This window comes from Diabrotica undecimpunctata, chromosome 9, assembly GCF_040954645.1.
Source record: "Diabrotica undecimpunctata isolate CICGRU chromosome 9, icDiaUnde3, whole genome shotgun sequence".
Lineage (NCBI taxonomy): Eukaryota > Metazoa > Arthropoda > Insecta > Coleoptera > Chrysomelidae > Diabrotica > Diabrotica undecimpunctata.
The window spans coordinates 33,066,369-33,078,017 of record NC_092811.1 but is presented as its reverse complement, the minus strand read 5'-3'; the positions used below and the strand labels follow the sequence as shown (position 1 = coordinate 33,078,017).

Genomic DNA, 11,649 nt, shown 5'->3' with positions numbered 1-11,649 from the left:
ACCCTGCATAAATTTTTTTTAAAATGCAATAAGTGATTTTCAAACTACATAAATAGCCAATGAAAACGACATATGCGACAATGTTGTCGCACTTTTATTAAATTTTTAGTGAACGATCAAATCTTACCAAAAATAGAACAACCATAATGAAGTATCAAATTATAAGGTATTAATTTAAACAAATGTTATAAATTTCAAACATTTTAATTAAAATGAGTTCCTACAACATAATCTAATACGTAGAAAATTAACATCTTTACTGTCACTTTGTATTATCTCTACGATAGAATCATTTGTTTTTCAATTTTAAATTTTTAAATTATTTTCGATAAATAATAAATTAAATTGATTAAAAAGTCAAACCTCTTGTATGTGTTAGTTTTTGTTGATTGTAAATGATTAAAATTTTATGTCAAATAATAATACATTGCATCAACTGTACTAAATAAAAATGAATCTAAAAAAGTTTAAAATGAAGGTTGGCGTTGACCGTTTGACGTTTCTTGATATTTTATACCCATTGTCATTATTGTCATTATCAATTGTTATTTATGTGTACAAGAATACATATTTCTTCTGTCATATCTACGTTAAGTACATTGTGTTAGTTTTGGTAGAGCTTTTGTTACTTTCGTTCAAAATGCCACATCAGTTTTCGACCACAGAATATGCAGACATAATATTTGTTTATGGATTCTGTAATGGGAATGGTAGGGCTGCTAGTAGAGAATATCGCAGGAGATTTCCTAATCGTCGAACTCCCAGTCGTCCAACATTTGGGTCAGTTTTTAATTATTTGCGAGAAAATGGCACTTTTCCTAGTGGAACAACAGAGCGACATGTAGATAAAGCGCAGGAAGATGACATTATGGACGCCGTTACTATGAACCCTACAATAAGCACTAGACAAGTAAGTCGAGAACTCAATGTTACTCAATCAAAAGTAAGTAGAGTCTTACAAAAAAATAATCTATACCCATATCACATTCAAATGGTCCAGCGACTACATGCTGGAGATGACATCGATAGGTTGGAATTTTGTAGATGGATTAACAATAAAATCCACAAGGAAAATAATTCCTGTAGCTGGCTGTATACCACGTATAACAAAAGAGGTTAGTCTTTGTATGTGGGTATATTTTATTCTATAAAAACCCTTAAAAGGGCAACATTACAAGCACGAACGTTTTCGGAACAACTGTTCCATCATCAGGTTAACAAACACAGGTTACCATGCCTGAGCCACCAAAATATTTGGGTAAAAACCCTTTAAAATGAAATATGTTACCAAAGATTGTACATGATGTTGATGTACCTATTAAACATCATATAATATTATCAACATCATGTACAATCTTTGGTAACATATTTCATTTTAAAGGGTTTTTACCCAAATATTTTGGTGGCTCAGGCATGGTAACCTGTGTTTTTTAACCTGATGATGGAACAGTTGTTCCGAAAACGTTCGTGCTTGTAATGTTGCCCTTTTAAGGGTTTTTATAAAATAAAATATACCCACATACAAAGACTAACCTCTTTTGATTAACAATAATCGACCAACGCTATACAGGACACTATTTACAGATGAAGCCCAATTTACCAGAGACGGGATAAATAATTCACGAAATTCACATGTGTGTTCAGAAGAAAATCCCCATGCTATTCGAGAACGTCATTCTCAGTTAAGGTTTTCGGTTAACGTGTGGATTGGTGTCATAAATAACCAATTAGTAGCTCCTCACTTTTTTGATGGTCTTTTAACAGGGCAGGTCTATTTGAACTTTCTACAAAATATTTTGCCGAATTTGCTTGCCAATGCGAACGTTGCTATCCGAGGGATGTATTTTCAGCATGATGGGGCACCCCCACACTTTTTACTGGCAGTGAGACAACATCTCAATAATGTTTATGGCAACAGGTGGATAGGACGTGCAGGTCCTATTTCGTGGCCTTCAAGATCCCCTGATTTCAATCCCATTGATTACCATATTTGGGGACGATTGAAGCAACTAGTTTACGCAGTGAATATTAATAACCGACAACAATTAATTGATAGAATTATACATTGTTGTAATACGATTAGAAACGATCCCCAGAGTATCCGTAATTCAATACGTCAATTAACAATTCGGCAACAAAAATGTGTACAGGCTGCAGGGTTCCATTTCGAAAATCTATTTTGAATTATTTTTATTTTGTTACCATTATTGTATCTTTTCCAGTTCTAATTTATGGGTTTATCATAACTATGTACATATTTTTAGTTTTTTTTTAAATTGTTCTTCGTTATTGTTAGTAGTTACTGTTTTTTGTTGTGCAGTGACTCAGTTTATCATTTGAATTAAAATGTTTGAAATTTATAACATTTGTTTAAATTAATTACCTTATAATTTGATACTTCATTATGGTTGTTCTATTTTTGGTAAGATTTGATCGTTCACTAAAAATTTAATAAAAGTGCGACAACATTGTCGCATATGTAGTTTTCATTGGCTATTTATGTAGTTTGAAAATCACTTATTGCATTTTAAAAAAAATATATACAGGGTGTAATATTTAATACAAATCCCTAAATTAATTTTTCCAAAGCCAGTCCTGGAATTTTTTTGTTTAGCTAATACCAGTCGAATGCTTGATAGTAGTGTACTGTATCATGCAAAAATTAAAAAAATCAAATGAGCCGTATAAACACTACAGTAAAATGAAATAAATGGTCAATTACCCAAATCACCCTGTTAATTAATAAAGAAGAAGAGTTGACATTTTTTAGTGGCCACATGATATGCTCCCTGAGGGACTCTACATATGGTAGAAGTGTGTAAAGTTCCTCATGACTCACCCTGAATTATAATAATGATCACTTTTTGAACATAATATTATCAATATATATTTTTTAGTAGATTGATATAGTATTTCAACAAATCAGTAAATTGAAGTTGAAATCAGTAGATCTACTGAAAAATCAGTAGACCTGGTAACCCTGCGGGAGGTAGTAATGGGCAACGTACAGGCACCAAAACATGGCGGTCACATTGAAGCTGGCTTCACTTTGCGAAGGCTTATTAAATGAGTGTTACCTGTCCTCTCTTTTTCCTTGTCTAAAGTATAGTCCAATAACTATTGTATTAAATGTTTATTCCTATTCATTTGCAGGGTGAATATTCAGCAATGGAAATCTTTACAAAATACATCATCCTCGATAGAGCCTGCGCCTTTAGAAAATATTACTGCACCTTTAGACTTTACCACTCCTTCTCCTCAATCAGCTGATAATACAGGTTTCGCGGACTGGTGGCTAACCCCATTGTTTATAAGCGAAAACACTGTAATCTACTTTGGTGCTCTAAACATTCTTATGGTCATTATTATGAATATTAGATCGTCTTCATTCTACGCATGGTCTATAACTGCTTCAACAAAAATGCACAATACGATGTTCGAGAATATAGTTTATAGTCCTATGAGGTTTTTCACCATAAATCCTTCTGGAAGAATACTGAATAGGTTTTCCAAAGATATTGGGGCCTTAGATGAAGTTTTACCAATGACTTTCATGGATACCGTTCAAGTAAGTATATAAAACTTGCTTAGTTGTTACGGTAAAAAAAACTCTATACCCGTAACTGTTACTGTAATAATCAAAACTTATCTCAAACTTTATGCTCTGGCTACTAAGAATTAACTTTAATGAGAATCTTAATCTCAAATAGTGAAATTTCCTATTCCTTCAGAGGTTAAAAAGGAATAATCTGTATGAGCGCCAAGTATTCATTTATTAACTTGTGAATACCTTTAGGTATTTAACACTTTCGCTACTGCGTATACCATTTCTGGTACATAGTTTATATTTACGAGAAACTGCGTGTACCAAATTTGGTCACATGAAGTGGTAATGTTTCAAGTTGTGTGTACGTTTGGTGAACACAGTTCTGATGATTTTATATGCGCATCTAGGATCCTACAGTTTACGGCTAAATTCTGGCGAAGCAGTTTGAGACTTATTCAACAGATTGCCGTACTATTACCAATTTTTTAAATTCTGGCGGGGTAAATTGAGACTTCTTCAGCAGATGGCATATTATTGACTTGCAGGCGTAATTCACTGTAATAGTTTGTACAACAATTATTACTCTTGTGTGTTAACGTTTATAAAATTAGTAAAATGGCAAATAGAAAATTAAGTGATGCTGAACTACTTGAAATAGCGGAGAATTTGAGTGAAATGGAGTATGAATTTATTAGTGAAAATGATAATGATGCAATAGATGATCCAAATTATCAAGATTCATGTTCTTCTTCTTCTAATTTAAAAATTATCAGTGATCGGCAAGAGTTAGAATTCGAATATGATCTAGAATCTCTCAACAACGATTCTGTATAGTTTTCAGTTTTGTTTGCCATTTTGTAGGTAATTTAAAGACATTTACTTTCACGGAAAATTCAGGATTTTCCCAAAGTTTTTTTGCACAGAGCGAAGGAGATCATCCTATATTTGTGGATGTCCTTTTTTTGTAGGTTCCATTCATAAAACGAAGGTTATGTTATTTTTATGTCCAATCAGGCGTTATTCAAATTTTTTAACACACTTAATTTTTATTTTCAGATTGGTCTCGAAGTAGGTGCAATCTGTTTCGTGATAGGTAGTTTGACTTACTGGATCATGATACCCACTATCTGCATAGGTATACTATTTTATGTAATGAGGACCATATTTTTAGAAACCAGTCGAGACGTTAAGAGGGTGGAATCAGTTAGTAAGTATAAAAACAAGAAATAAAACAGACAAGAAAAACGAAATTAAAAAAAGTACATAAATTAAATAGTTGTTTTAAAACACTTTTGTCAAGAAATGGACGACAAAAATCTTTTGATATTGCGATTACAGAAAATGATTTTCATTCTGTTAAAAGTTGACTATGCAATGTCAGTAACATTTAGTTATATGAACCGTAATAATAAAATTTCTATCCATAATATAATGCCACAGTGCAATCTAATATGAAAAGTTCGTGTAATTATGAAAATACCGTATTTAATTGATCTATTCATACGTTATAATACGTACTATTTTTTAGCACGAAGTCCCATCTATACTCATTTAACAGCATCGTTACAAGGACTGACTACTATTAGAGCATTTAAAGCTGAAGAAATACTCAAAACTGAATTTGATAGGTATCAAAATCAACACAGCGCTGCTTTTTTTATGTATCTTGGAGCCAATAGAACCTTTGGATTCTGGCTGGACTTTATATGTGTAATATACATTGCCTTGGTCATATTGTCGCTGATTTTCGTCGAAAGTGGTAAGTAAATAAAATCATTCAAGCATAATAGTTTTCAAATTTTTTTGAAAACTTTTTAAATACATCGCAATACGAGTATATCAGATAATCATCATCATATCGTCGCTTGGATGCAGAAGTAGCCTATATCCATTTTTGCCTAATTTGATATTTTAGGTCCATTTGAAAGTAAAAGCATCATATTACATTGGATGCAGAAGTATTGTATGTCCATCTTTCCAACTAACGCTCATATCGATCAAAACTTGAACTAGCCTATGTTCCGTACCGTTGTCAGTTTTCATGCAGAATCAGTCTATGTAAGAGCGCCGCAGCAAACCGATCGTATCTCCGTCGCTTAGCCGGACATAGACTAGTTCTGCATAAATTTACGTATATATATTGAGGACATAAACTTATTCGCGATTTAAGATAGCTCAATAAGAATTTAAATTATGTTTAATCAAAAATCATTGGAGCTGAACTCACGAAGTACAAAAATACTTCAGTTGCTTGAAGTGAAGAAGAACCAGTGTGCAGGTAAGACAAAAATTTATTGTTCATGTGATTTTATATTTCCTATTTTTATTTTATTATGTCAAATAGTAGCTGTTTATTCAGTGGGACTATTAATATCAACCAAATATTAGGGTAAAGTCACTCATTATTATATACTACCCTAGACAAATGTCATATTGGATTTGGCTATAATATTTTATTTAAATGGCCTTTTTGAAGAATTTTTTTTTTGATTAGATTATATGCATGAACCTGAGACTACGCCAAAAATTATCATTTTTTATCTAATAAAATTATTATTGAGTCCAACGATGACGTTTCCATTCCAAAATATGCCATTAAGTTAATGGATTCTGTAAATTTAGAACCATCGCCTGTTCTACAACAGTTTTGGGAAACCTCAACATACTTACATTCCAATTCGTTTAATCAGACACCGACAAAACCATTCTGAGAAATATTTTTTAACGAACCAAACCACACTGAAGAAGCTTATAGTTTCAGACCCAGTGAGCATCACAAAGTATCGCCAAAAAAACTGTTCAACCAATCTTGTGATTCCAAACCTAGCAGGTCTGTCAAATTGGTTAACACGAATGTGTTGGAAAATTATTTGGACATGTCATCTCTGAGTCTAATCCTTATGCTTCCGATAACGATGAAAATGATCCCGAATTCGTTTTGTTGGATCAGGAACCTGATCAAGAAGAAGTATCAATAAGAAAGTCACGCAAAAGAAAAAGAAACCCGATTTCCTGGAGAAGAAATATAATAAAGACATCTCGAAATAGCGGAAAGGAATACAACTCTTGGAAAAATAAACTTTAACCATCCCGGAACATGAAAGATCCATGTCATTGTAGAATAAAATGTAGCGAAAAGATTCCTGAAGAAGAAAGGCAATCTATATTTGGTCGTTACTGGAATCTTGGAGATATCAACAGACAACGAGATTTCATTTCAAAATTAGTGCAAAGAAAAAATAAAGAAAGAACAAGAATTAGCCGAAAGAAGATAAATATTGCTGCAGAGAAAAATGAAGAATCGCCTTCTCCAAACCAACATAGTAGAAGAACATTCATGTTTGATTATTATTTCATAAAGGACAACATCAAAGTACCTGTGTGTAAGATTTTCTTTTTAAATACTCTTTGTATACCTAAGTGCCCAGGTTGTTAAAACTGTACTTAATAAAACTTGTTCCATTGGTACGATTTCCGGAGACAGAAGAGGAAAGGCCTGCAAAAACTCCTTACTCAAAGAATCTGTCAAAGAATCCGTTCGAGAACATATAAATTCCTTTCAGACAATTGAAAGTCACTATTGCAGAAAAAACACAACACGTTTGTATTTACCTGCATCTCTTAATATATCCAGAATGTATTCTTTATACAAGGAATACTGTTCCGATATGAACATTACTGAAGTAGCAACGGAAAGTATATACAGGGCTGTCTTTAATTCAGATTTTAATATGTCATTCTTTCAGCCAAAGAAAGACTTGTGCGATATTTGCCATGGATTCGAACAATCGTCTACTGAAGAGAAATTAGCAGCTGAAGAAATGTATCAACTGCACTTGAAAAACAAGAATTTAGCCAGAGAATTTAAGGATGCAGAAAAAAAAGAGCTGAGGAGAATTAACAGATTTGTTGCGCAGTTTTTGATTTACAACAAATACTTCAGGTACCAAAGTCGGAAGTTGGATTAGCGTATTATAAGCTAAAATTGTCAACTTATAACTTTATTATTTTATAGGCAAGAGAGGCTCTTGTGAAATAGGTAGTTGCCTTTTGAATTTTATAAAGCGTAATATTGAACACTGTAGAAATGAGTTTTTATTTTTTTCTGACAATTGTGACGGACAAAATAAAAATAAATACTTATTTTCATTATACAATTACATTTCTCAATTATATAAAGTAAAAATTTGTCATAGCTTTCTGGAACGAGGGCACACACAAAATGAGGGAGACAGTATTCATAGTGTGATTTAAATAGCATCACGTAATATTCCAGTCTATTCTCCTTATCAATGGTACACAATTGTCAGAACTGCAAAGAGAAACAACCCGTATAACGTCGTTGAATTAGACCAAGAAAATATATTTGATCTAAAAGAACTTCTAGCAAAAACATCTATTAATTGGGACAAGGATGAATCTAATGAGAAAGTTTACTGGAACAAATTACGAATTCTACAAACCCGGCCAGACTATCCAAATATGTGTTTTTTTTTAAATACAATTTTGAAGACATTGAATTTAAAAAAATTAATCTGGTCAAAAAGGGTAAAAAGACACTTCAAATTATTAATATAGAAGATATTGAACTAAAGCCAACCTATACGAGGCAAATTCCATTAACGAAAAAAAAAATACGACCATTTGCAATTTCTTTGCCAGAAGAAAGTTATTTCATGTCAATATCATGATTTTTTTTAAAAACCTACCTTATGATGAAAAACGAACAGGGGAAGATTCAGATATTGATGTTTAAATATTCATAATTGTTTAATTTTAGTTCCTAATTTTGAGTTAAATTTATTTGTTTTATTTTCTATTTTGTTCCATCTGTTTGATTTTTTAAGTAGTAATATTTTCTGTCTTTTTTTAACACGGCCCAGTTGTTAATCATTTCAGAAACTTATTTGTTAAACCTGAAAGCCGACAATATACGATTTATAAGTAAGTACACTGTTTGTGTTAAAATAATTTATACCTATACCTACTACATGATTAGATTATTGATATTATAGATTGATCAGAACTAACCTAAGTACTTCCATGTAAGTATATTCTATGTCCAAATTTGGACATAGACTACATCAGTTGAGACTTTACTAGTCTATGTCCAGCTTTTTTTTAGAACGTCGCCTTTATCGTTAAAGCAATGAACTGTAGGGAAAGTAGCTTTTTAAACATTGTTATACAATTTTCTGATAAAAGAATTTTAAAATATTTTGAGAAAAAAACAAAAAAAAATGCTCTCCTGTAAAATTAACATTTTGTGACTTAGGCTACTTCTGCATCCAAGCGACGATATAACATATGTGCCTCAAGAGGAGCGTAACTTGCTTCATATTACTTTAAGTGGAGCAAAGAGCAACTTTACGGTATTTAGTACTTATATTTTATTTTCTTCGGCTATTTTAATTTGATGGAATCCTCTGGCTAGATCGAGGGTGGAAAAGTATTCGCAGCGTTCTAGTTTGTCCAGAATGTCTACTATGTTTAAAATACAATATTGGTTATTAATCAATGCTTTTCTCATTTACTTTCCTGTAGTCGACAACTATTCTCCATTTAATTTTTCCTGATGCACCTGGTTCTTCGGTACGACCCAGATTGCAGATAACCAAGGTGAATGACTAGGTTTGATGATTCCATGATCAAGCATCGAAGTTATGCATGTGTGGATACCGATATGACGAGGCATAAATTGGAACTTCGTCTTTGGTTCGTATATGGTACTTTATTTGGTTAGTAAACATTAAGGGATCGTCAGGATGATGAAATATCTCTGCAAATTTTCTGTATAGTCATCTTAGGTGAGATTCTTCTTCTGCATTTAGGTGATCTGTTTTAAGGAGAGAATCGACGTCTCTTAGATTATTAGGTGGGCTGGATATTTGACGTGTATATATGATATTCTTCGAGGTTTATTAGTTGACTTTTAATGGGATCACATAACCTACTTGCATGTATTCATCAGTGTTATTGATGAGCTCGGTCCAGGCAAGTTGATTACATGCGACAGTGGGAGTTTCTCTTAGGATGGCACCTTTGACTTCTTGTATTGGGATGATAATTGTACTTAATGTTTATTTTAATTTTTTTTGTGGTTGTAAGAATTGTGCTTTTTTTATTACCTAATAATTGATTAAAAAAAGCATCAAATATTTAGTGAAATTTGAAAAGATAAAATTTTAAGTTAATATTGTAGTTAAATTAAAGGTACAGTGTTTAGAAGATGTATGGAAGATTCTGAATAGCTGGAATAATGTTATCTTGTGAACGCGAAAGATATTTAGCAGAATTCAGAAATCCCTTGATAAAAAATGTCCCGATTACTTTGTCACCTAAAATGCCGATTCACACATTCAGTTTTTGAGACTGATTCAGATGACTTTGTACTGAAATTGTCGATTCATTGGCGAAAAGAATATTTTTTTATAAAATCCTCATTTCCGTCAGATGCATTCATTGCAGCTTCACAAAACTTCATTCTAGGGGAAATAACTCCTGAGTTTTTGAATATTTAAAACTCTTAACCACAAAAATACACAATTTTTTTTTTGTCAAATAAATTTTCCTTACTGCATTCTGGTTTGGAATTAGATTTTTCTTACATCATAAAATATTTCTATACATTGCCTTATCAAATTTATAAACTTCTGGAACTAGTTCTTGAATTTCATGATTTCTGACATATTCTTCTTTCCCTATACGCATATCATCATTTACTTCTTTTTCTTCTTCAGGTTCCTTCTCCTATCGGAGGTTGGAGATCATCATCGCTATCTTAATTTTATTGGCCGCGCTTCTGAATAATTCTAATGAGCTGCAACCGAACCACTCTCTCAAATTTCTTAGCAAGGATATTTTGCGTCGTCCTGGGTTTCTCTTCCCTTGTATCTTCCTTTGCATAATTAATCTAAGTAATACGTACTTCTCGCCCCTCATTATATGACCCAGATATCGAATCTTTCTAATTTTAACAGTTTTTATGACTTCACATTCTTTGTAACACCTCTATATTAGTTACTTTTTCAGTCCACGATATTCTGTGGATTCTCCCGTAGCACCACATCTCAAAGGAGTTTAATTTTTTGATTTCAGACTGTTTTATTGTCCACGCTTTTACATTTACTACATATTGCAAAACCGTGTAGTCTTCCAATTCAATTGGCAAAAAAAGTAAGTCGTTATCATTCAACTTACCTAAGTCATCTTCATTAATATCTGGATCATCTAAATTGTCTTTACTATTGAAAAAGTGTTTAACAATTTCTTCCAATTCTTTCTTAGTGAGAATTTTCTTCATATCGAACTTTTGTATCATTTTGAATGAAATTGGTACTGCAAATAAAATTGACGTTCAAGCATAATGTATTAGATCTGATACATCTATTTTAGAGGGATTTACAGAAAAAAAATATTATATGAATAATGTATGACTTTGATTGTTAAATACAAGACTTTAAAGCACTTGAATCTCCCAAAAGTTTGAAAAAAAAAATCAACGAAAATACGCACAAATTATAAAATTCTTCACCAAAGAATCACTACCTGAAACACAAGCCGACATACGGTAATAAAATGCGCAGAGAGTACAAACGCGCAACGAGAATAGATACAGTTTCTTATTGAAGAGCTGCATAACGGTGTATATAAACATCTACAATGTATCTACAAGCCATATTATTTTAAAACTTTATTAACTGTGGCATGCGAGATCTCAAACTCCTCGGTGACATTTCTAGTGGTTCTGGAGTTAACCACCTCAATGATAGACTCAAGAAAGCACAGTTGCCACACTTACCTTAATGTATATTACCTATATCCAGCTGAAAGACTTACGTACTGTACTATAAGTATTATTTAAAAAATTAAAAACTGTTTTATAATATTTTAAAACATTTCATTTAACAAAATGGTTTGTTGCCCTTATGTAGAATTTCTAAATAAGCGTAGATGTTAAGTTAGTCATAATTATAATTTAAATAAATATAAGGTGTGTGGCTAATGGACTAGATCGGAAAAAATCTTCTTTACAAATAAACACATAATTTAAATAAAGATGTTAACTTTTTATTTTCAACGTTTAACAACCATTTTATCAA

At 32.0% G+C, this 11,649-nt stretch overlaps 1 protein-coding gene across 3 annotated transcripts in view; it reads left to right on the top strand.

Moving 5' to 3' along the window:
• The window catches only part of LOC140449789 (probable multidrug resistance-associated protein lethal(2)03659), an 81,842-nt gene that overhangs the window by 57,670 nt on the left and 12,523 nt on the right, over window positions 1-11,649 (top strand). For all 3 annotated transcript variants that reach the window (XM_072543142.1, XM_072543139.1, XM_072543140.1), the window contains 3 exons: window positions 3,154-3,568; window positions 4,604-4,754; window positions 5,076-5,306. In XM_072543142.1, the coding sequence (XP_072399243.1) occupies window positions 3,154-3,568; window positions 4,604-4,754; window positions 5,076-5,306 (797 nt within the window). The remainder of the gene's footprint in view (window positions 1-3,153; window positions 3,569-4,603; window positions 4,755-5,075; window positions 5,307-11,649) is intronic.